At 34.4% G+C, this 27,145-nt stretch overlaps 1 protein-coding gene across 1 annotated transcript in view; it reads right to left on the bottom strand.

Moving 5' to 3' along the window:
• Thsd7a (thrombospondin type 1 domain containing 7A) overlaps window positions 1–27,145 on the bottom strand; it is a 423,447-nt gene that overhangs the window by 228,121 nt on the left and 168,181 nt on the right. The window contains exon 2 of the mRNA XM_087204666.1: window positions 21,086–21,917. Coding sequence (XP_087060792.1) covers window positions 21,086–21,917 — 832 coding nt within the window. The remainder of the gene's footprint in view (window positions 1–21,085; window positions 21,918–27,145) is intronic.

Raw genomic sequence — 27,145 nt, 5'->3', positions numbered from 1 at the left:
AACATATACTTCCCTTCACTGAACTTCCTGGATAAAATCATTGTAAGTATCTACCCTGTTGGCAGTGCTGGAGCATCCTGAGACACACCACAGCACCACACTCCGGAGGAGCAATTGTATGATCAGTGACAAATGTGGCATTGGACTCCTTTGATCCTGGAAGCAGCAATAATACAGTCCCTCTGGTATGTGCTATTATTTTGGCTATGGAGTTCTTTACTGTGTCTCTGCAGGAATTTATTCAATGCCTTATTAGCAGACATGCATCCTATTCCCTGAATAAGGGTCTTATCTGATATCAAATGAATGGAAGCAATGGGATAACCATAACGGAGTCCCCTGGTCCTAAGAAGTACCCTCTAATCCAGATGTAATTAACTCCATTGAAAGAAAAATGGTCAAAAGAAGTTTCAGTTAAAGTGCCAACTGGGAAATAATCAGTGAAGTTAGGATGCTCTATTAGAAACTGCAACAAATATATGGTACTGTTTTTCCCAGAGCCCAAATGTGTACAAGGTATGGTAAAAAATATGGTGAATATTTAAATAAAAAAATAAAAAAATGTTACAATAAGAAACATATGGTTTTTAAATCCCTCTCAAAAAACTACCCTTTTACTTCTAACACATTGTCCTTGTCACTTTATGGAGACCTTATAGGAGTGCTCTTTTCTGAGTGTCTTTTTGAAGCTGCTTTGAGGTTCTGAATCTATTCAAACATTTACAGAAAGTTCTGTGAAATAAAAATAGGTGTATGTCCTTATATATTTTATTCACCAAATCTACACTGCGCAACTTCTGACTTATCTTGAAAGTTACAATGATAGTAAAAGGTAATCATTTGAATGATTCAGGAAATGAAGGCAGCCACAACATGGCAACTAAAGACACTCACAAAAGACTTCCAGAACAGATTCAGAAAGTGGCAAGAATGATGACATACATGTGTTAGAAGCAAGGGAGAGGATTCTGAGGGGGATCAATGACAATGTGTCTTTTACTGTAATAAACCTTTGAAAATATTTAAACATTTACTGTATTTGATCATACCAACTATTTCTGGAAATCAACTTAGAATAAGGAATTACACCTAACAATGCACTTGAAAGTTTTGAGTTGCCTATACCCATGGCTTTGGAAATTCTGCTTTATAGTTTCATTTCTCAAATGATGAATATCTTCAGTAGAAGACAATATTTCTTCTGATTTGGGAGCTGTGGAGTCAACAGGCTATTCTTGAATTCTCATGCCAATAAATCAACTATCAAAGAAAGGGGAGATTTATTCAGTTGGCAGCAAATGAAGTTGGTGCTCCAGAACAGGGTTGTCCCTTATACTGTCATGAGTGTTACGAAAGCAGATCCACAAGCTATACCAAGAGAAGTAAAGTTTCTGGGTACCTCTGTTCGATAAAGGATACCAAAGAACAGATATTCTAGTTGAAGGCAAAAATAAAATTGAATACACAGCAGAAGAACTAAGTTACAACTACAGCTTTGTAACAAATTACAGAAACCAGGACTGTGTTAGCTTTTCTATTTTGTTCAGTTATGTCTCTATGGGTTCATTTGCACTAACTATGTTATTTCCCCCTCCCCTTTCCTTTATATAGGGCATGTTGGTTGTAGATAACATAATGAATATTTATGAGTATATCAGTTTGGATTGTAGGTGAGTTAGAGGAGAAATAAGCATCACTGAGAAATGGAATGCAGTCATTAATTAGACTTTGGGGAAGGAGCTGAACATATTTTCCTTTGTAAAAGGGACAGATTAATTTCTATACCACATTATTTATATTGATAGAGAGATATTAGAATGGAACCAAAGTTTATGAATATTAAATACCCCGAGCAGAAAACTGATCATCTCAAATATCATTGACTGTGTCACTCCATTCTAATTATCTCTTTGGCACATGTGTTTTTTTGCACATCAGAGGCTGGAAGGATGAAGACTACATCTCTGGCTCTCTTGTTTTTGTTAGTATATGTGTGTGATACATAATAATTACATTAATTCTGGGGAATTGGTACATATGCACATTGCATCTCAATCATTTTTATTTTCCCTTCCCTTCCTCACCCTCCTGTCTCCTCCCATTCCCTTGCAGCTAGTGTTGCATATGTGGCCTAGATTTCTTAAGGCAAATGCAACAGTCCACATCTTGAAGGATTGTAAACACAGCCACATGCAACAAAGGGATGTGATTGCATCCCAAGGCAGAGACAAGCTGGCCTGGAGATGTTTACTTATTTTACTTATTTTTTATCAACAAGAGCACACCTTCTGGCTTTAGGGATGCTAAGTAGTGGGTGACTGGCAGAGGCATGGGACAGGTTTTGGAGCTGTTCCTTCGTGCTCCTGGGAAGTTCTCTCTGTGATTACTTCTGGTCATATGCAGCACCCAACCTCACTTCCTAGTGCCAATAATAGACCTTTTTGTCTACTTCAAACTAGCTGTTGTAGACCCTTGCTTGTAGCCAAGATGGACTCATTTGCTAATTTACTAATATATTCACTTACATATGTAATTACTGCTTTGGTCAAATTTCCTGCTATAGATTTTGATTTATAGTATATTCATTCTCTTTTTAAATGGCTTTCCATTTCTTAGTTTGATTCTCTCTTTAGCAAAAGAATATATGCTTTTCTTTTGACAATTCTTATTTGCCAATTTCTAATCTAATGAATGCAATTTTAGTAAATGTAGTCTGTCTGAAATAAGTGGAAGAAAATTGATTTAATCCAGATTCATCTGGCCTCACAGTGTATTGTATCCATCACATTATATAATTTTGACCTCTGTGGTTTCCTTATTATCTTAATTGTTTTAATGGAGGAAATCCATCAAGAAATTAGATGATATTTATGTTTTCTTCCACTTTACTATTTAACATTTAAAAAAATCCCACTGCTATTTGTTTCTTGTTCTGTGCACAGTTGGAGTTCAAACTAATATTTAAAAATAATTGTCACTAAATTCTTCTGTGTTACAAATGTTACAGTACTACTTATTGAATAGACTTTCCTTGTTTGTGATACTTCTATCATATACCAGAATTTTAAACAAAGATTTTCTAATTCCTTACATTTTATATAAATTTTTGTACCACTGTAAGCACATTTTTTAACATTAATAGGTGATTGCCAGGTAAGTTGATGTATGCCTCTAATACCACTACTCAGGAGGCTGAGACAGGACAATCTTATGTTTGAGACCAGGCTAGGTAAGAGAGTAGAAACTCTGTCTCAAAATAAAACATAAACCAAGGGGCTGGGAACATAGCTCAGTCACAGAATTCCTCTGGCTTTGATGCCCTGGTAAGAAAAATATTTTTTTAAAGGTCTCTGGCTCTATCTTTTCTAACACAGCTGCTAGTCTTTCCCTTCATAAGATTTTCATGGTTTTCTGCTCTGACGGGGAAAATGTATAGTGCACCGGGACCTTCGTTGAGAATGGTGTTCTGACTTCATCTTGGCCCTCCCACTAGGGTAGATACATAATATAATTAAGGCCGACATTTACAGATCTGAACACCAGTGACAGATTATGCTACCCATTCTGTAGCAATATGGCTCAAGAATATCCACTACATTGCTTTATCTGGTCCACAGATGATGTAAGGTTAAAGAATCATAGCCAAAATAGAAACTTCTGTTTTTTCTAAGTTTTTCCTCAAACATGAAAGGGAGACCAGAAAAATCGGGCCTCAGCAGCACTGATTACATTGCTTTATTTTCTCTCATTCACTTAAAAGGCCAGAAAATAGCTCACTTTGAAACTCTTAATTCTTTCCCTCTTACTTCCTGTGCTCCCTTCTTCCTTTCCTTAGTTCCTCATTGGTTTTCCTCAGTGTTTTATTTCATAGCATCCCTCAAAACACCTGAAAAATATGGATATTTTATTGTTCTACTTACGTTTCTAAAATAATATATCCAGAAATACGTTAAATAGTATAAAGAGTAGAAGAAGGCTGTGAATTCTCACAGGTTATTTTTATTATGTAACATGATTCATTTAAATGTTTTTTAAATATGAATTTTACCTTATTCTGCAAAGAAAAACAGAACACAAATGCTAAATATATAGCTCAAGCAATATTTTAAAAAATATCCCAGTGACAGTATATTAGTACTTTATAACATAACTATAAATTGCTTTTTAAATAAAGCATAATAATCTATAAACCAGGATTTCCTCTGGCCCAAAGAAAGTGTTTTTTTGATCCATACTATTTTGGCCCCTCTTGAATTCTTTGTATAAATTTGTGCTTCTAAAATTAATTAGAAATTGACAAAATATCTCATCTTTGAAAAAGGAACCAAACACCCTCACTGGAGGAAAGATAGCCTCTTTAATTTGCTGGAAAAATTGGGTTTCAACTTGCCAAAGATTAAAACTAGACCTATATCTCTCACCATGCACTAAACTAAAATCAAAATGGATTAAAGATCTAAATATTAAAATAGAAACTCTGAAACAGTTGGAACAGAGGTTAGGTAGAACCCTTGAAGACATAGACGTAGGAAAAGATTTTATGAACAAAACCTCAGTTGCCCGTGAACTAGCACAATCAACAAATGGGATCTCTTCTTATTAAAAAGCTTCTTCACAGCAAGAGAAACCACCGGCAGTGTGAAGAGACAACCCACAATGTGGGAAAAAATCTTCACCTGCCCCTCCTCAGACAAAGGTCTACTATCTCAAATCTATACAGAACTTAAAAAGATCACACCTCCCAAATTTAAAGACCCAATCCAAAAGTGGGCATCTGAAATGAACAGACATTTCTCAGACAAAGAAGTAGAAATAGCAAATAAATACATAAAAAAATGTTCAACATCACTGGTCATTCGAGAGATGCAAATGAAAACAACACTGAGATTCCACCTCACTCCAGAAAGAATGGCTGCTATCATGAAGTCAACCAATAACAAATGCTAGCAGGGCTGTGGGGAAAGAGGAACCCTGCTCCACTGCTGGTGGGAGTGTAGACTGGTGCAAGCACTGTGGAAATCAGTATGGAGATACCTCAAAGATCTAGGACTGGAAGTCCCATTTGACCCCGCTATTCCACTGCTGGGGATCTTCCCAAAAGAATTCAAAGAATCATACCACAGTGATATATATGTACCTATGTTCATAGCAGCACAATTTGTAATAGCTAAAACTTGGAAGCAGCCTGAATGCCCAACAACTGGAGACTGGATAAAGAAAATGTGGCTTTTAAAAAATAAAATGGAGTACCACTCAGCCATAAAAAATGTGAAATTAGAGACATTTATTGCTAAATGGATACATATTGAGACGATACTCTTAAGTGAAATAAACAGGACACACATGTAAATAGTGAATAGTTTCTCTAGTGTGAGAATCTGAAAGTGTAAATAAGAACTAAAAAGTACAACAGATAATGTGAAATAGGAAGAAAGGGGGCAAAGGGGAAGGGGAAGTTGGAGGGGTAGGAGAAAGGAAAGAAGGGAATGGAATTAATATGAGAAAATGAAAAAATGGAAACAAAGTCTTTGTAAATAGGGAGGGATGGAGGGGTTGAACTGAGGGCAGGGGAAGGGGGAGAAATAAGAACCAAGAGAGATTATGTAAAGGTGCAAATTTCCAATGATGAATGTCATTATATTGTTTACCTAAAATGTACCAATAAAATAATATTAAAAAAAGAAATTGACAAAATAATACTTTTGCAACACACATACTTTTTTTATCAGTACATGTTTGCGGTACACAATGTTTCCATTTCTTGTGTGGAGTTGGTATGTGTACATACACATCCCAATTTCTTTTTTCATACCCTGTCCTTCCCTCCTTTCCTCTCCATCTTTGCATCCTTTCCTCATTTGAGAAAGACCTATCTCCCTACTTCCTATTATCTATTTCTATTGCTCTTTATTTATAATTTGGGATTCTCATATAATAGAAACCATGCAATATTTATACTTTGTGTTTGATTTATTTCAATTATGGTCTTAAATTCCAACCTTTTTCCAAAAATGACTCAAGTTTACCTTTATGAGAATATGCTACCTCCCTGTGTGTAAATACCGCAATTTCTTTATCCATTCATCTACTAATGGAAAGACACATAGGCTATTTTCAACATTTAGTTATTAGGAACTGCACTGCTATAAACATGGGTGTGCATGGATCAATGTAATATGATGTCTTTAACTCTTTTGGAAAATCACATTTTAAATACAAATCATCAGCTATCAGGTACGTCAATCTAACTTTTGCTTTCAATTATTATAACCATGTTTCAAAGGGGTTTTTTAAATTTCATATAACACATTCCTTCTCCTTTTGGTAATTATCCTTATATATGTGCATATCCTGAATTCATTTACTCATTCATTTCACTTTGTGATTGTAATCTACCCAATCCTAGTGGAAACACACAGATTATAACTGTATTAAATGAATGTTAGCAGAGAGCAGGAAAAGATAAATAAATTTCTAACATTTTTATTGTTTTAAAGGACACTAATACTGCACACTACTTAACATTCAACACAGGTTAACAGCATTCACCAATGCATTTGTTGTTACATTAGATTTACCTTTTGTTGGATGTTAATGTCTATCCAATTAGGACATAAGCTAAAATAAAGGAAAATTAGCCATAATATTTTTTGATTAAATGGTTAACTTACTCTTCTTTAAGTAACAGACCATTTAAGAGCTGTAGAGTTAATTGAAAATTGCCATTATCATAGGTCTTTGTTCATTTGGTAATCAGAGAGGAAGAACATGTATTATTGTATTTGAAGACCAATAAGTCTCATTGCAAGATCAGAGATCCTCTAGGCACTAATGGAGCACTAAGCCTAAACTACTAATGTTTTCACCTCTTGGTACAAGATTCAATTTGTGTAGATTCTGTAACATGGCCAATGTTATAAAGACTCTCATCTTTAATTATTTTTATCATAGACTATTCTCAATCCAAAAGAGAAAACAAATTTTTTAAACCAAGTTTTTGCAAGATTCTAAAGATAAACCAGTAAGACTTAAATATTATATATTAATATATTATGATTTTGATCACTTTTTATCTTCTGTACTAAAATTAAAAAATAATTATTTCAGTAGAGTTCAATGTATCCCCCAGGAGCAACATTTTTTATTGATTGTTTGTTGAAAACTTGTTCATGCAAATAAAAATATGATTCAAATGAAATAATTGACATAAACACTGAAAAAGGTGAGATAGAAATTTACTTGGTTATCATTATACTCTCAGAGTTTACTGCCATTAAGAGATTGCATTAAACATTTTTAGAATTAAAATAGAATTAGTAATGTGGATGAAGGTAAATATATAAATTCTATAGTTTTATTCTAGTAATAAGATAGATTTGGACAATTTTTTATAAAAAAGTTGTTTTTATATCAGCAAGGAAAAAAAATCACCTCTAAAGTATTTAGGAATTAATGCAGTAAGAAATAGCCATAATCTACACAAGCACATATATATTTAAAACACAACATACATTATAAAAGGAGTAGAAAAAAAATACAGTCTTGATGGGAATTCTAGATACATTAAATATTCATTATCCTAGTTAGAAATTAACATAGTTTTTCTTTGAGGTAGATGTAAAGACCTTATTTTGACTAGAAAATCATAAGATAAAAGAGTATGAAGGGGAACACTCCACTTCTTGTGTAACATAATATTATATGGTGACCATAGAAAAATCTACATGGCATTGAACAAGAGCAGACAAATAGATTAGGTGTGTGTTATAGAAAATCTATATTTCCAAAATAATCTGATAAATTTATATTTCAAATAAATGGGTAATGTGTAATACATTTAAAATGGTTTCCATGCTACCAGATATCCAAAGGAAAGAAAATGATATATGAAGCTGTCTTACACATTCACAAAATAAAAGCCCAATTGATTAAAGGCATAAATTTAAAATTAAAACAACATAGTACACCTCTTTCAAGAAAGTCTAGGAGACTATATAACTCATGGTTAAGAATGCCACCTTAAACTCAACTAAAAATGTAGATGCTGTGACAGAAACGAAACATATATCTGATGTTTTAAAAATTAAGCATATTAGTAAAAGGATTACTGATAGATTTGAAAACATTTCATGAATATTATAAAGGTTTAATTATTAAAATTAATATGAATTACTATAAATTAATAAAACTACAAAAAGAAAAGATATAATCATTTGTTCACTATATATATATATATCTTAACACATATTATAAAAGGAGTAATATATATAGTAGTGATATAGAGAGATGATAGATAGAGGTAGAGATACACAGAAGAGAAAATGCAGCGTCATATGTAAATGACAAAATGTTCATATTCACTACTTTAAGAAATGAAAACTCAAGCAAAAATGTCATATTACTAAGCATGAATAAGACTAGGAACAAGTAAGAGATTCTGTCCAAGAAATGAGAAAAAAATAGTACTGCTAAACATCAGTAATGGAAATGTAAGGTATTATTACCTTTGTTGGGAAAGCATTTGGAAATGTCTTTTAAAATTCAGTTCTAAATAGCAATCTCACACCTGGGAATCTGCCACATACAAATAAAAATACCAATTCACACAGCCATTTATATGAGGATACTTTTTGCAGGGTTATTCATAGTATCCATAAAGACTGAAATAAAGTTAATGCTCATCAATAAAGAATATAAGAAGAATAGATTAGAGTTATTCTGAAAAAACTAGAAGTGTTTCCACATGATTTAGTTAGCAAAATACAAGATGCAGAAATGTTTATACCATGTAAAACCATTTTTCAAGAAAACACTGAACAAAATGTGTTAGGTGTATGTATGCGCATGTGTATATAATATGTATGGGTACACTGATAAGAAAGCAGTTTTTTAGTATAATTTATACTCTATGGAGGAATGGTGATATGCTTGGTGTGTTAATATGATTCAAGAAAGAAAAAAGCAATAAATGTGGTACATATTTTGTAAGCTAGTTTATGTAAAATTATGAATTGGATATATGTAATATAATACATAGTCACTAAAAGGTTAATATTAGTTATTTCAGTATAGTTGGATTCTAGGTAGCTTTTCATTTTTCTTCTTATTTTTTATATTGTTTTCAGTTTAAAAATAATTCTGTAGAGAGGCCCACCATTCCACTGGGGAGCAGCTGTGTGCCCCAGACCAGCCCAGGTACAGGCAAATCTCATCCAGGGCTCAGCCCTAAAAGAACTCCACAGATGCACAGTCAGAGGCTTGCCAAACCATTGGCCACAGCCAAGGACCCACCTGGAAAAGAACTACACAGGGACACAAGCAATTCCCAGAGGCTCGCCCCAATACCATTGATAAGAGCATGGAGATCCAAGCCAAAGCCTGGACAGAAAACAGGAACTCAGGTGCACAGCCCCCAACCAAAGGCCTTAACAGACAACAGCTACACAGTAGCCCCAGTGAGAGGCACACCTAGATACCATCCCAAATGTGCACAGGCCCTAGCCAAAAGCCTACTCAGAAAACAAGTCAGCTCAGGGAACAAGAAGGCAACCACTCTGAACCCAGGAATTGGTGTACTGATGAGCAGCAGAGTAAAGGTTGCTCAGTGGCTTGCTGAGAATTCAAGACCACTGGGTGAGCAAAAAGTCACCTTAACAAAGGCACAGCAGGCTGCATCTGTTGAAATGAGAAGGCACATAAATAAGTCTCAAAAGAAGATTTCCAGATCACTAAGGCAACCCTAAAGGGAAATGAGATGGAACAATCTCATACTCAACCAGCTGGACTCCCTGAACTGCCAACAAAAGAGGACCTGGAAAAAAATAAAATCAGGAATAATTTCTCAGATAACAACAGAGATTGTGCCCATAATACAAGACATGATTAATAAATCTAGAGCAGACACAGATAAAAAAAATAGAGGAGCTGAGGAGCATGATGGAATCCCAACATAGGAAACAAATGGAATCAATAAAACAGATGCAAACAGATTTCCAGGAGATCAAAAATTCCAGTGAAAGTTTATAGAGCAGAAAGAGCATGGTACTGGCAAAAAAAGCAGACCTGAGGACCAGGGGAATGGATTAGAAGATGTAGAAATAACTCCAGACACACTCAGCCATCTCATCTTTGACAAAGGAGCCAAACACCCTCGTTGGAGGAAAGACAGCCTCTTTAATAAATGGTGCTGGAAAAATTGGGTTTCAACTTGCCAAAGATTAAAATGAGACCTATATCTCTCACCATGCACTAAAGTAAAATCAAAATGGATTAAAGATCTAAATATTAAAACAGAAATGCTGAAACAGCTGGAACAGAGATTAGGTAGATCTCTTGAAGACATCGGTGTAGGAAAAGATTTTATGAACAAAACCTCAGTTGCCTGTGAACTAGCACAAACAATCAACAAGTAGGATCTCTTCTTACTAAAAAGCTGCTGCACAGCAAGAGAAACCAGCAGCAGTGTGAAGAGACAACCTACAATGTGGGAAACTATCTTCACCTGCTCTTCCTCAGACAAAGGTCTACTATCTCAAATCTATACAGAACTTAAAAAGATCAGACCTCCTAAATTTATAGACCTAATCTGAAAATGGTCATCTGAAATGAACAGATATTTCTCAGACAAAGAAGTAGAAATAGCAAATAAACATATGAAAAAAATGTTCAACATCACTGGTCATTCAAGTGATGCAAATGAAAACAACACTGAGATTCCACTTCACTCCAGAAAGAATGGCTGCTATCATGAAATCAACCAATAACAAATGCTGGCAGGGCTGTGGGGAAAGAGGAACCCTAGTCCACTGCTGGTGGGAGTGTAGACTGGTGCAACCGCTGTGGAAATCAGTATGAAGATACCTCAAAGAACTAGCACTGGAAGTCCCATTTGACCCAGCTATTCCCCTGCTGAGTATTTTCCCCAAAGAATTAAAAGAATCATACCACAGTGATATATGTGCACCCATGTTCATAGCAGCACAATTTATGATAAGTAAAACTTGGAAGCAACCCAATTGTCCATTAACTGGAGACGGGATAAAGAAAATGTGGGTTTTTTTTTTTTTAATAAAATGGAGTATTACTCAGCTGTAAAGAATGAGAAACTAAAGACATTTATAGCTAAATGGATGCACATTGAGGTGATACTCTTAAGTGAAATAAATAGGACACAAATGGGTAGATACTGAATGGTTTCTCTGGTGTTAGAAACTAAAAGTGTAAATAAGGACTAAAAAGTATAATAGATAATGTGAAATACTAAGAAAAGGGGCAAAGGGGAAGGGGAAGTTGGAAAAGTAGGGGAAAAGAAAGAAGGGAATGGAATTAATATGAGAAAATGAAAAAATGGAAACAAAGTCTTTGTAAATAGGGAGGGGTGGGGAGTTGAAGTGAGGGCAGGGGAATTGGGAAAAAATAAGAACTAAATAAAAAATAAGATTGACTATGTAAAGGTGCAAATTTTCAATGATGAATCTCATTATACTGTATGCCTTAAATGTACCAATAAAATTAATTTTAAAAAATAACGTCACACTTTATAAGCAAAAAAGTAAATCTATTTCCATGGTTTACAAATAATAAATACTTTGTTATAATTACAATACACACTATTTGTATTTAATGCAAAGAGCACAAAGACAAAAAAATTGTAATCAGGAAATAAGAAAAAACATTTGTTAGTAAAGTATATTGAATTTTCAAGTTTTTAGATAGAAATTTCAATGTAATTTTATAATAATGATTGTGCCAATAGATACTGATTAGTCATTTACCTAAGATCTTTGGCTCTATATCAAGGGATAAATATCTAAATTTCAAAGTTAAATTTTGAGTGATTTACATATTTTACCTAAATTTGAAAGTAAAAGCATCCACTTGAAGACTCAGCTGAGGTAATCCAAGGAATCCAGGAGATTAAACCCGAATGATATAAAACATGTGCTAATTATCAAAGACAAATGGATCTGGCACAACTGTGGCGACTCATTTGGTTCCAAGATGATAGATCCACACCTTTTCTGTACTTTTCTACAACCACTCAGTAAATCTCCACAGCACGCCAAAAGGAGAGAGAGAGAGAGAGAGAGAGAGAGAGAGAGAGAGAGAGAGAGAGAGAGAGAGGGAGGGAGGGAGGGAGGGAGGGAGGGAGGGAGAGAGAGAGAAAGAGAGAGAGAGGGAGAAAAAGAAAGGGTCCACTTTGAACCATTCAGCTCTGTCCTAAACAGCAACACAGGGCACCACCCCACTCTCAATTCACTCTCAGAGCCCTTGCCTCTGTCTCTGGGCTTCTTACTGTCAGCTTCACAATGAAAGTAAGAGGTAAAGTAAGGCTTTGTTATGTCACCAGTGTGCTCTTACCTGGAAACTTCGCAAATAACATCGGGAAATGTTTTCTTTTCAAATGGGTTTGGTTGTTCCAGAGCAAACAGTTTCAGAAATCAGATTTGTGAATCTAAAAGTAAGCTGACATAGCAAAGCATATGCATCATTCCTGACGATTTCATGGGGCTTCCTAGTCTGACTGACAGTTGTAAAGGTTAACGCTACAAGAAATGATCCATTATGAGTTTCATTTTAAACTGCATTATCCAAATTATGACAAATTCAATTTAAATTAGTTTCTATTCCACTCATTTCAGTCCTTTTCTTTATTTCATTTAGCTCACATATACCATTTCCTTTCTTCCTGCCAAGATATTGTACTAGTGATTTAAAGACTGGCTTTGCTATGTGTGCTGACTCTTCACTTGGACCTGCTGCTTTCTCCTTCGCTCTCTTAACCTTTGGGTCAGGTTCCTGTTCAACTCTGCCCACAGACATTTAATCACTGAAGAAATGTCTGTCTAAACACCGCTGATTACAAGGCTGATTAGTCTTTAATTTATCTAAACCTCTCTTCCCTCTTAAAGCTTGGAGACAACGAGATAAGTGTAACTAAATTATTTTTCAAGACTTCAGGAAAGGGGTAACTGTTGCAGGCAGATCATCCCATGTGTGAACCAAGGATTTCCCCAAAGTGAGAGCAATTACTACGTGCTGAGAACAGAGTTTGCCCTTTCAAATAGGCTTAGTCATTACATGATGAGAGGCAAATTGCTCCCTCAAGCCATAAAATTTTCACTAGACTCAGTAGGACCCCACAGAACCAGGCTGGAAATGATGATCTCACAGCACAGGCTAGGCCAAGACTGCTTTACTATCTATGATTCTTGCCCCATGCTTCTGTCCTTCCCCTAAGTAATCCTGAAGTTCTCTTCAGAACCTTGAAGACAGGGCTTAAGTTGTCACTCCTTGCTTTATCCCAGGACGGCCATCTGTGTAAATTTCTCTCTCTTTCTTCACACCATTTCTCTCTCTCTCTCTCTCTCTCTCTCTCTCTCTCTCTCTCTCTGTCTCTCTGGATTCTCAAGGCAGCAAGTGGCTAAATCTGGTTTGCTGGGACCTCTATCATCTTGGCTCTAGCCTAGGACTCCAGTAAGAATATTTTAAAGCTTCCTATGATTGATACTATCATATCTCTTTTAAAATAATGTCTTTACGATTTACACTACAATCATAATTTTCATATTCTTATTTTTAATTATAGATTTAGTTTATCTTACTTTCTTTGCCTTATCTTTTTTATTATACACAAAACTCCACATATTCAATGTTACTTTCTATTAGTTTAGTGAAGAGCCAGATATTACTATCATGAATAGAATCATATAAATTATCTTGTTAGAGTAAATGACCAATAACCACAGAGAAGCAAAATAAAAGCCCAGTTAGGTTTTACCTGAGTAAAGAATGTCTCCAAAATTAAATACTATGGTATTTTTAAAAAGGCTTTAGATAGAGAAGAGAAGAAAGGCAGAGGTAAAGGGCTAAATATTTCCTCAGAAAACAAGGCTCAAGAAAAACTAATTCATGATTTATATGTGTTCCTTTCACCCCACAGTGATTTATCTAACTACATAAATATTGCTAGATTCAGAAAGTACATAAATTATAAGGCAGAAAATTATCAAGGCTAGTACTTATAAAAGCAGTAATATAAATATACACACACATATATACATATATACACACAGTAGTGATAGATAAGCAGAAATAGAGAGATATAGAAGAGGAAATGCAAAGTGTCACATGTAAATGACAGAATGTTCAGGTTCACTACCCTAAGAAATGAAAATTCAAGCAAAAACATCCTGTCACTAAGCATCCATAAGACTAGGAACAGTTAAGAGATTCTGTACCAAAGTTATTTTTCTGAACATTCATTTAAATACAGGTAGATGCTTATTAACGTTTATTGAATAATCACAGGTGTAGAAGATGAATGGCCAATTTAAAGTCTATATATTATTTGAGAGGTGAATTAATAGAGTACCCCAATAGGATAGACAACTTTGTGTCTTTCTGTTTCTGGTACTTTCAGACCTATTCCAATCATACTAGCAATTTGTCATTTATTTGTCAGAATTGCTGAAGTTGGAGGCTGGTACCAGGCAGGAATTATAAGATATGATGAAACTGTTAAGTGGAAATTGCAAAACTGGAATTTCCTCTTGAATTGATCCTGTACCATCTATTGATCCTAAATCCCTCTATTGTTGACTGCTTGATCCTGGTCTTCCTTACTCAATTTGTGATCTCAATACTAGCTGCCCAAATTCTAAAATTTGAGCACCAAACCATTTTTCATACTATGCCTGTTCAAAAACAATTTTCCCTAGCTACTGGAAAAGAAGATCAGCTATCTCTGCCTTACTCTCAAAGTCATCAGGCATCTTTTTTAAACTGTTTACTGCTCTTTGCCCTCTGCTTCTTTAACTTACATGAAAATCTTTGCTCTCTACGGGTAACCTCTTCCTTCTACTTCTGAGATGTTTTTTGTTTTAATCCAATTTGACTTAGAATGGTTAGTCTTCCCACTATATCACACAGCATAAATTGAATTGTATATCACTGTATGAAAATACTCCAGATAATACAGACAAGATTTTGGATTTATTCCTTCATCAAGTACTTATTTTTACCAACTAGAAACTCTACAGTATATAACCCATGAAAGATACAAAATATCTGGGTCTACCTGGAGTTACATGAATTTAAATTAATACTATTTGTTATTTTTTCTTATTATTCATAAGCAGAATTAGAGACATCATGCACAGAAACAAGACTTTATGTAGAGCCAGAAATCTAAAGTATGTACCATGATCTGGCCATTTGTTTCTTATTTAATTTCACTATATAAGATCTTTGATAGATTACAACCTACCAGAGAACCGTGTGTTTGGTAAAAGTGCTGGAAAACATTTAGGAAATTCAAAATGTATCAGCATATAATATATTGGATGACATCCAAATGTATTAAAATTTTATATCATTGAAAATAATTTCTGACAGATTTGTATTTAATATTCTTAAATTAGGATATACATCTCTATTTCAGTGTCTATCTCCACTCAACCATCCATCAAAGGTATATACCTGTATTCACATCATTATATAGTTCACTTTGGGGTCTGGCTTATAGCTATTATCAGCTTTTTGAAAGCTTTATCACATTTTGTAAAAGCAAAGAGAAAACTTAGAGCTGTGATAGTGAACCTTTTAGATACGAGTGCCCAAACTGCCCCCCAAAACCTACTTATTTATTGCAAAGTGTCACCACTGCAATTAAACCTGAGTATTGATGTTTTTGTTTAGAAAACACAACTTATACATTAATTTTTTTGTCTTAAAAGAAAAACAAATAACATGCATACCATAGGTTCACTGCCACTGACCAAATGTAATCTCAACTTTTGGTAAATATGACTGATTTTTCTTTATCAAAAACTTGCTTTCTTCATTCCAGTACACATCACTGTACATGCTCGTGTCAACATTCTGAGATCTTTGCAATACAAAGGCTTCTTGTATCAATCATAGCACAGTTATTTTACTCATTTCCAATTCAACTGCTATCCTCATAAATGCTACACAAATAACTTTTCTATGATCACATCCTTTGAAAGCCTTGTATCATATTTGTACTAAATAGAGAAGAAAGCATCTTTCAAATAAATACTAGGGAAAAAGATAGATAATCACATATTAAAATGATGCAAATTTAGAGAAATAAAGAACAGTCTGGTAAAATTTTAAGTAGATATCTAAAATAAGTCTCAGTAGATGAACAACAATTTTAAGAAGCAAATAAGATATAACACATGAAATTACTAATGTAGTTAGCAAACTCTAAGAGAGTAAGTATATTCGTAATTAGGTTATACAAATAATGCTTAATGATTTATTTCCTTATCCTATGGGATTTTTTCTTTCCTTTTGAAGATATTTCCTCTGATTTAAAACTTATTTTTAAATATTTAAGTCAGAGGGAACTCAGCTCTACTAAGGTCAAGCTAGTGGAATTCAAGCAAAGAAACAAAAACAATGGGTGAAGTCACTTTCGCTGCCAAGAAAATGCAAGGTCACTGCCCCAATCAGCATCCAGACTGCTCCAGGAAGTGCCAGTTTTCCTAGGAAACTTGCTGTCATGCCAACTCAAGCAAGAGAAACGAACAAATAAGTCAAGTGGGAGATATTCACAAAACTACAAGGAAAAATGAGGAAAACAGAATGTTCTTAAAGTTTTAAAGTTTAAACAAATTTTAATGTTTAAACAAAAAAAGTTTAACTTTAAATTTCTCAAACAAATTCATTAAGCTGTATCTTTTCCCCAAAAAGAGAAATGTTTCTTCATCAAAGAACACATATTTTAGAGTTTGGGAATATTTTCTCTAGCCCCTATTCTGTTTGATCTACTCATTCACCAGCATAAAATAATTGCCATTATTATTGCTATTACTATAATATAATTATCTTATGAAATTAGTCTTTCTTATTTTTATTTTTCAGTATTTTCCTGGCCTGTCTTATATGTTTATTTTCATTTGTAAATTTTACAGTCACAGTGTGAAGGCAATTGGCATATATGGTAATTATTCTTCAGTAGCACACATGAACTTTGGCACTTTCCCAAGTCTGGCATCAAGTACAAAACTTATATAATTAGGGTTACTGGGGCCAGGGACATAGCTCAGTGGTACTGCTTTTACCTGGGAAGCATAAGGTCCTGAGTTCAATCTCCAGTACTGAAAAAAAAAAGGATTATTTACATACTATTGTAAATTAGATATTTTAACCTTTTGTTTTCATTATAATTTTAATTGTTGTTTGTGTCTGTGGAATTTATTGGATTTTGGGTGTTATTTTTATATTCACATATTTTATTGACCTGTTTTATTTATAATATATTGTCAATTGATTCTCTTGAGTTTTCCAGTACACAACTATAATATGTGAAAAAAATTGAACTATTTCCATATTTTCATTTTTTTCTTTTAAACTATATTAACTAGAACTCACATAACAATGTTAGCTAAATTGGATATAATGTTCTGTCTTGTATTATTTTTTCTAGTTTAAAGGAAATGCTTCTAATATTTCACAATTGATCATTGTGTGAGCTCACACTTTGATGCTTCTTTGTCTACTTGTCTAAATTAAAAAATGGATTTATATCAGTTTTTCCATCAGTCGTTATTTCAATTTCTTCTAGCAGAATTGTAGCCTTGTGCAAATTCAGTCTGTGGGCAAAGAGTTCCTTAATTTCAGGAAAGTCTTTTCTTTGTAATTTTTTCCATTTTTATTCTTCTGGCCCTATCTTCAGGAACTTTGGAATTTCAAGTAGTAATCTTCTTCATTTGTTTCCTATCTATTATCTAGTTAAATAATTAGTGTACTTATCATTCTCAAAGTGTTTTTCTATGTCACTGACTTTTGTTACCATCGAATATGTTTCCACTTTTTGTTGCTGCCTATATGATTTTCATTTCTGTTCTTGTTTTATAGTTCTTAATTTATCTTTTGAGCTTTGCTATGTCATTTTAAAACTCATTCTATTTTATTATCTCCTGTTTTGAGTTCAGAAAACTATATTTCTTTAATACCTCAGGTTTTCTAAAGAAATGTGTGCTGAACTTTCACGTCAACTCTTGGCCTAGGTAAGTCTGTATTTACTAACCAGGCTAGAAGTCACTGATTCATGGTATGCTCCTTCTGTGGGGTGAGATACAGAAGTCCTTTCTATTGATTGTCAAAACTTCACTCCTTCAGACTGTCAAGCTCATAGTTTTCAGTTATCAATAAAGACATAGTGGGCTTCCTAGCTCAGTTCTGCCTAGTCTCCCATTTTGGTTTAAAGAGAAATCAAGAATGTTTCCCTAGTCCTTTCCACTGATCCGCAATGTGTCATCTAAGGAGGTGGCATTGCCTTGGCCCCTCAGAAAGATCAGGCTCTGCTCATAAATGACATAAAAGCTAACAAGACACAATATCCCTCCTGACTTCCTCCCTCAGTCAGGTCTAATTTTACATTGAAAAATGTCTGCCATCAACTGTGGTTTGGGACTGTGACTGTTTCCTGCTTTCATAAAAGAATTGCCTTTCATTCAGGTTTTTCATGTTTATTGATTTCTGTCTGCTTGAAAGTGAAAATCAGGACGGATCTACCATCTTTAATTTGGACATGTTAGCAACAATTCTTAAACTCTTTATTTGTCTACGAACAGTTGCTCAAAGATTCTCAGGTTTACCCAGCTAAATTCATTCAGTTACAGTAAAAGGATATTTTTGCCTTTATTTAACAACTTTTATCTTCCTACATGATGAAAAATTTAAATTTGATCATTAAATCCTTGATTCGTGGCCCTGTACTTTGCTAATTCTATTGATTCTATTAGTTTCACTAATATCATAATGTAATGTGTGAGTAAGATATAGTCAAAATAAGCATTTTTTTTGTCATTTCTTCACTAGGACCTTAACCTTCTCAATTATACACATGATAATTCATATCAAAGAGAAATATTAATAATCAAATTTAATCATTTAACATAAAGCCTAATCTATATCTTAGTAAATCAGAATGTATTTGTAACTATCATTTTACTGGATTAGTTAAACATGGTATTTTCAATGGGCTATAACCTGACAAAGAATTTCCATGTTTTTAAATATGTTTCCTAATTCAAACAACTGGATGAAAATATTAGATTCTATGCAGAGGTAAGTACCATCCTAATCACACTTTTAACTGAGTAATCAACATGAAATTAAATGTCTCCCACATTCTAAGCCAGTGACAACAGGTGACAAGGCAACTTGCCTTGCAGGCTCATTTACTTACTTGGTGGGAGCCAAGTAACTAATAAAACTGCAATACTTCAAAAAAAAAAAAAGGTCAGGAAATAACCAAAGTAAAGATAATTAGAAAAGAATAAGGATTTAATTGAGGATATATGTGACACACAATCACACATACACACACGCACGCACGCACACTCATTTAAGGAGTTGTAGGAAACCTAGAAGATGAAGACAGAAAAACAATCCAACAGGAAAGTTGGGATGGCAACACTGGAATGGAGAAAGAGCAAATTACTGTCCAGCTGAAATTAAAGACAATTGTATGAGTACAAAGAAGGGAAGGAGTAGCCAATATCCTAAAAATAGAAACCAGAACAATGCCATTATGACAGGAAGCTATTGTCTTAGACGAATCGTTTGTTTATTTTTGTTTACTAATTTATTTAAACTGTATCCTATTTCAAAGAGGTTTTTGACTATATTGCAAAATTCATACATAGCAAAATCACTAGACAAGAAAGAAGGAATAGTGAGGGTGAGAAAAAAAGATAAAGCTTGAGGGTTGTGTCAGTAAACAATGTACCTAGTCAGGTTCTCAACAGCCAAAGTAAACAGAAAAATGTGATATTACAAGATTTCCAGAGGCCATAAGGAAAACAATCCAGCTGTTCACCAGAAGCATATGGGTTGAAACTTCAGTGAAATTTATCTTATGCTTTTAATGAAGAGAACAGACTGCATGATAAAGTAGATGACACTTTCAATGTCATTTCTACAATAAATATGATATAAAATTCTGAGTAATGATCCTATAATTTCTTCAGTTCAATCCAGATCATAACTTCATAAATATTTCAGAAAAGACAATTATGCAAATGATCCAGATAAGCCACTCCCAGATGGCCTGGCTTATTCAAGAGCAAAATTTAGAATGTCCAAAGAACATCATATCCTTTGGATAATCCTCAATGAATATTATTTTCACAACAAATAAATCATACATGAGGTAGTCTTTCATAATGCAGTCATTATGTACTCAAAGATAATTTGTTAAATAATTTCCACATAGGAAATGCAGCCAATTAATTATGTGTTCTATACTAGGCCACTTGTGATTAAATACCCTCTGCTTACCTTAGTGTCTGCTGGTTCCCCTCTTCTTCTCTAGAGAGAGTTATTCCACTATATAAAATGTGCAAGAAAATTATTCTTAGGTATAGCTCCCTAGGTTGTTTAGAGCAGATTTTATTAATAAGGTAATTCTGAAAATGCTATAAAATTGGAGAGATTACAAGTGTGCTTTATTCTATTTACTCACTAAGTATCTGAATTCAAAATCCCAATACTTCTGCCTCTACTTAATGTTTTTTGTTTTTGTTTTCTGTCATAGGGAGAAACAGCACCACTGATCTAACAGAGCAGTATCTTCTCATGCAGAATTGTTCATGCATTAGACTTTGAAATATTTAAATTAACTCAAGAAATGTGTACAAAATAGAAACATCGAGAATCCCACAAAACTCAAAAAGCCTTAAATTTGAGGATATGTTGTACTAGGTTTTAATATTTAATTTAATTTAGTATTAAATACTGTTGTTCATAAAATAATTAATACAACACACTGAGACTCCCACCCTTCCAAGGCCCGCTTGAGCTAGGGGTGGTGGTGTAGTTTTGCAATCCCAGCAGTCCGGGATGGTGAGGGAGGAGGAGCACAATTTTGAGAGAAGTCTGGGCATCTTAGTAACTTAGGGAGATCTTGTCTCAAAATAAAATATATAACAAAGGGGCTGTAGCTCAGTGTGAAAGCATTTCCTAGGTTCAAGACAGTTAGTATAGTAGTGTCTTAAGTATGCATGGTCTAAACTGATGGACACTTGTTAGTGAAAATAAACCTTACCTCAAATCAGCAACTTTTCCTGTCTTGTTAGTACACATAACCTCCCTGGTCTGATATCCAATCTGGATGTCCCAGTATTTATTCTCCTGTCTGTTCTGCCTGTTTCTATTTCTTTTTTTCTTGATAAGTTCCCGGGCCTCTGGGTCCTTGACTCCTTTGCCTCTTTCCTTTTCCCGCTCTTTATTCTTGCCCCGCCTCCTGGTTTGTCTGGCTGTTCGCAGGTGGGGCATGGAGCACGTGCTCCAGGGCGCCACCTGGAGGCTGTACATGCTCTCCTCGGCCTCGCACGGCCCGGACTGGCACACCTGGAACTCCGTCAGGTTGGGGCATCCGGAGCCTCCAAACTGGGGCGGAGCCACCACGTGCCGTGTGCGGTGCTGGAGCCCGCTGCCGCAGGTCTTGGAGCACTCGGACCACGGGGAAAACTCCGACACGATGCAGTCCTGCTGGCAAGGAATGAGGCAAGCTTGCTCCAGGAAAGGCTTGGGCTCAAAGTACTCGCAGATGTTGTCCTCGGCCGGAAGGTCTTTGTCTTTCTGGATGCACGCGATCTCTCTCACCTGAATGCCTTCTTCCCCCTTCGTGCACTCCAGGGGTTTCTCCAGGCTTTTCGAAATCACCGGCTGGCACTGATTCCAGGGCCCGAGTCTCCAGTCGTACAACTCTTTGTGCCAGTCGCACACTTTGAAACAATTCTGCTGGTTATTAGGCCTCCCGACCTGCTTGCAGTTGGTGTGCAGCGTGGTCCAGCCCTCCACGTGCGCACACCACACAGCCCTGGTCTGGATGCCTCCCGGGCCACACTCCTCTCCCATGCACCGGCCCCACGGACCTGTGAACAACACAAGAGTTAACAAGAGCTACCGAGGGGAAATGGCAGGCGACTTCACCTTCCTGAAAGGCATCCCAAGACCTAGTAATGAGCTTCCCTGAAGTGCTATAAAATAGGTCTCTGTAAGAGACTGTCAGAAAGTAATGATCTTCACTAAGTATTTTTACAAAAGGAGAACTGTGTCACAGTGTCTATATACAGTAACTGCTGGGGCCATTTCACTTTGGATCCTTTGGGGATTACTAAAAGTTTGCTTTTATTTTTTTCCTGTGTTTTACAGAGTCAGAAATCCTTGTTCATAAAGGACAGAGGAAATTAGTCACAGTGAAAACTTGTTACTCCTGCCTCACACTCATCAAATCCATTTTCTTAACTGCCAAAGAAAACAGCCCCTTCTGAAGGGCTACTTCTCCTAGACCTTTTCCTGAGCAATCAACTGTTGAGAGGAACATGTGCTCACTCCTCTGCCTCATTTTTTATTGTTCCATAACCTATGATGGCAAAGATCTAATAGCTGTATATTGTGTGTGCTGAGTGGCTAAAGTGTTGACTTTCTAGTGACTAAAGCTGAGAATTGAAAATCTTCATTTAAGCATATTCTGCTTTAAATTTACCAAAAAATTAATTTTTCTCATTTTCCCCAGTGAAGCATAGCGACAGCTAAGGAATTTAAATTCAACTAAAAGAGTTTTTGTGAACATTTTGTTAAGAAGCTATTTGGGTAAGTGGATGCACATTGAGGCAATACTCTTAAGTGAAATAAATAGGACACACATGTATAAATACCGAATAGTTTCTCTGGTGTGAGAAACTGAAAGTGTAAATAAGGACTAAATGTATAATAGGTAATGTGAAATAGGAAGAAAAGGGGCAAAGGGGAAGGAGTGGGAGGGCTAGGGGAAAGGATAGAAGGGAATGGGATTAATATGAGAAAATGGAAAAATAGGAACAAAATCTTTGTAAATAGGGAGGACTGGAGGAGTTGAAGGGAGGGCTGGGCATGGGTGAAAAATAAGAACCAAGAGAGACTATATAAAGGTGCAAATTTCCAATGATGAATGTCATTATATTGTATACCTCAAATGTACCAATGATTAGAATGAATAATCGATAATGCAAAATAGGAATAAAAGGTCCAAAGGGGTAGGGGTAGTGGGAGGGGCAAGGGAAAGGAAAGAAGGGAAAGGAAAAATGCTGAGAAATGGAAAAAATGGAAATAAAGTCTTTGTAAATCGGGAAGGATGGAGGGGGTGAAGGGAGGGCTAGGAATGGGGAAAAAATAAGAACCAAGATGCATTATGTAAAGGTACAATTCCCAATGAGAAATGTAAATGTGTTGTATACCTACAATGTACCAATAAAAGAATTTAATACAAAAAAAAAAAGAAGCTATTTGGGGTTTGCTTACTCAGTGTATTCATTTCCTAAATTTGAACCATTTCATATTATAGTGCTATTTTATGGAATATTTAAGTCAATGGTTTTAGTATGATATTTAAATCAATGGCTTTTGACCATGGAACTCTTTTTAGAATATAGAGAACTTATATTTCCTATATTATTTCTTTTTCTAAGTAGATGATATAATTTTCAATGCTTTAACAAATTGAGAATTATATTTTAGAATTGTGAAGAAACTTGAAGATCATATAACTACATGATTTTCTAAGCATGTTCCATGGATTTGAGGAATTTGATATGCCAGACTGTCCTCAACAGGTCATGAAGGAAAGGTGGTACATTCTGGGGTTCTCTTCTTCCTTACGAAGTGTACTGCTCCCCTCCTCCCTCGTTACTGATTCTATTCTTATAGCTCTATTTTTACTATTTGTTTTTATTAATAAGGATATTCATATTATATATTTATAATAAGGATATTTATTACTAAGGATATTATTTATGAATAATAATATTCATAAAATTTTGGCTCCAAGAAGCTTTTTCTGCTAAACAGTGAAAACTACTAGATTAAATCAATGGTCATTTACTGATGAGAAAAATAGGAGACAGAGAAGGAGAGCTGATTTGCCAAGTTCACATCTTGAATAAACAACAGAATCATTCTAGATTTTGGATCAATTTGTTTAGACTCATGATATAGCCTAGATTTTAGAACTTGAGGTATAAACATTTTCTTCTGTACAAAAAAGTGTTAGTCTACACAAACTTAAAATGAAAAATGTTTAACTTAAATGTTTGTTTAACAAGAAGGACATTTAAATTTTGATTATGTTATGTTCCTTACAAATAGTATAATCAAATTGTAGATAGAAAACAGAATTATTGTAAATATTATATTAACTAATAATTTTGTCTTTGAAAGTAAGTACAGGATATTTGGCATACTCACATTATTGTATTATGAAGTTCATATGTAAATAAATACAGTACAAGGGATTTACAATACATTTAGGGGAACAGTCTTTCTAGAGTGTTGATATAAATGCTTTATGAGCCTATAAAAGCCAGTGGGTTTGTTGCATCTGTCAATATATAACTGATGATATTTTAATATCATTTTTATGTCAAAGAGAAATATACATATATTCAAAAAGCTAGTAATTCTTTCTTAGAGAATTGCTAAGTGTTCAATTTTGAAATCACAAAACTTAAGATGCTTCTCAATAAAATAAATCTATTAATTTCTGTAAAAGCTAATAATTAATTCCATACATCATCTATATTTATTTCCTTTCCCTCCTGTTTTTGAACAAATTAATGATCCTAATTTTTCACCCTGAACACAGCATACAAAAATGTATTTAAATTAAACTCTCAAGTTAGGAGCAAAGTACCTATCATGACATTTGAATTTGAAAATATATATCTGTCTTGTATTAACTCAGAGTCTAAATCCCAAATGCAATTAAGAAAAATTTAATATATTATTGTTTTTCATTGTTGAAATTATGCAATGAGACTGATTTAATCAGACAGGAGCTATGTCATCATTTAGATCTAAAATGTCTCCCCAAGCTCTCAGATGTTCAGAGGAGGGATTTCTGGAAGTTTGTTGAATCATGGGGCCACAGATCAATTGTTTGATAAGTTCATAGCTGAAAGTGCTGCTAAGCATGGGGCCTCATGGGAAGAAGTGTGTCACTGGGGCTATGACCTAGGAAAGTGTATTCTTGTCTCCTACTCTCCCTTCTCTCTCTACTTCCTGGCTGCTGGGGGTTGTGCAGTTTTGCTCTACTATGCTCTTCCACCATTATGTGTCTGCCATGAGCAACCTGACCATGTATAGACTGAGCCCTCTGAAAATGTGAGCCAAAATAAAGCTCTTCTCTTTTGAGTTGTGGTTGTGAGATATTTTATTGAAGTGAAGACAAAGTGACTAATACAAGCTACTAGAAGTTAGTCTTTTATGCTCAAAATAATGACAGAAGATTTTTATGGCAAACATGCACTGAAAAATACTTAAATCGTACATGTTTAGGAAGGTTACTCTATTATAATTGAGTGTGCTTAAATTAATTAATAAAATTAATATTTTCTTACAGAAATCTGAAAATACAAATGTGAATTGACTTCAAGTCTGTGTGTTATTGCTGTGCAAGGAAAACACTCATACCCCAGATATTCTTTCTTAAAAAAACTTAATTAGAAAACTGAACTATAAAATACTAGCTAATTCTTACATTTAAAAATTATCCTAGACAAAAAATGGACTGCTGAAGATGCCAAACTTATAAATTTTTAGCATAACTCCAGGCCTTGAAGTTTCTTCTAAAATAAATGTGAGGGCCATGGATTTAGTTCAGTAGCACCGCGCCTACCTCCCAAGTGCAAGGTCCTGAGTTCAATCCCTGCTACCGAAAAAAATAAAGTAAAATAAAATAAAATAAAAGTGAATCCCAGTTACCTGGAAAATGACCCATGGTTCATTGCTATCATATCAGAGAGAGTTCTCTTTAGTCCCCCATCAGAACACCCTGCATACTTCTCACATCACACACAATTGTAATGAGCTGATGGAGTAATTGCCAGATACTTTGTCATGTTAGTCTCTCTCCATGGCCCCTTGAGAAGAGGTCTTTTCTGCCTTCTGTAACAATGGTAAGCCATACAATTAAGCTCAATAATACCAAATAAATGAATAAAATCAGAAGCCAAATGAAGAAAATAGTTCCAATTAAATTTTGGTTCAATAGATAGATGCCAATCTTACAGTCAAATTGATAAAGACCAAAGGTGCCACTTCAGCATATCGTTGATTATCTAGGACTTGACTTATCATATATGAGATGAATTCAGTAACATATTTTATTAATTTAAAATATAGATATATGTTAAATTATAATTAAAACTCACAATGTAATCAATTTCTAATTTTTCTATTACTTGTTTCAATATTATTACTTTTTTTGGTAACTAAATATCCACATTTGATATCACTTGGAGAGATTAGAGACTATCATAGGTGTCAACATTATTTCTTACTAGAATATTCTTTGACTTCTAAACAATTTAAAAATCCCATTTTCAGAAATAATTTTCAACTACATATAAAGTATTTTACTGAAAATGTGTAAATGCCTTAAAAATTAAAGAAAAACTTAACAAAATTTTAATAATGCTGTTATCTTTCTTATAAAATTATGCACCAAAAGTTGTTTTCCAACTTTGTGAAGAATAAGAATATACTTCCTAATGGGTCCAGGGAATATATTTTTATTCTGTAGTTTTGGAAGCTAAATTTTCCCAAGTACAGATATCATTGAACGCCTATTTTTCTAAAGATTTTTCACAATTTTGACTATGACAATATCTTTCTGAAAAACTGATTTTAACATTACCATTTGACATATAAAATATTGATGAGATAGTCTAAATCTAGAATTCATTGGAAAAGATAATTGTTATTCTGATGTTTCTCATTGGATACAAGGTATATCACACTGAATGTGTGTGCCTCTGTGTGTGCATTTATTTACATATGTTTGATTTAAGAAAAACTTTGCATTTTCATTAATTTAATGAAAACATTAGTTACATTCCAGGCTTTAAATGTGTATTTTAATTTTCCTGGCTTACTTTTGGGTGAATTTTCTCAATTATTTTGTTCACAAAAGAAAGAAGTTAGTTTACAGATCTTAACATCCAAGGCACAGAATTGTTGATGTCAATACCGCAGGAAGAATGAGACTGAGTTCAAAAAAACTTCTGCATTATTTTTTACACACTAATACTGAGTAAGAATTTTAAAATACACTTACAAAACTAGG

The sequence above is a fragment of the Heterocephalus glaber genome, unplaced genomic scaffold (genome assembly GCF_053883595.1).
Source record: "Heterocephalus glaber isolate CG9 unplaced genomic scaffold, H.glaber_assembly_v1.0 deba00000546, whole genome shotgun sequence".
Lineage (NCBI taxonomy): Eukaryota > Metazoa > Chordata > Mammalia > Rodentia > Bathyergidae > Heterocephalus > Heterocephalus glaber.
This window is presented reverse-complemented; position numbering and strand designations above follow the sequence as displayed.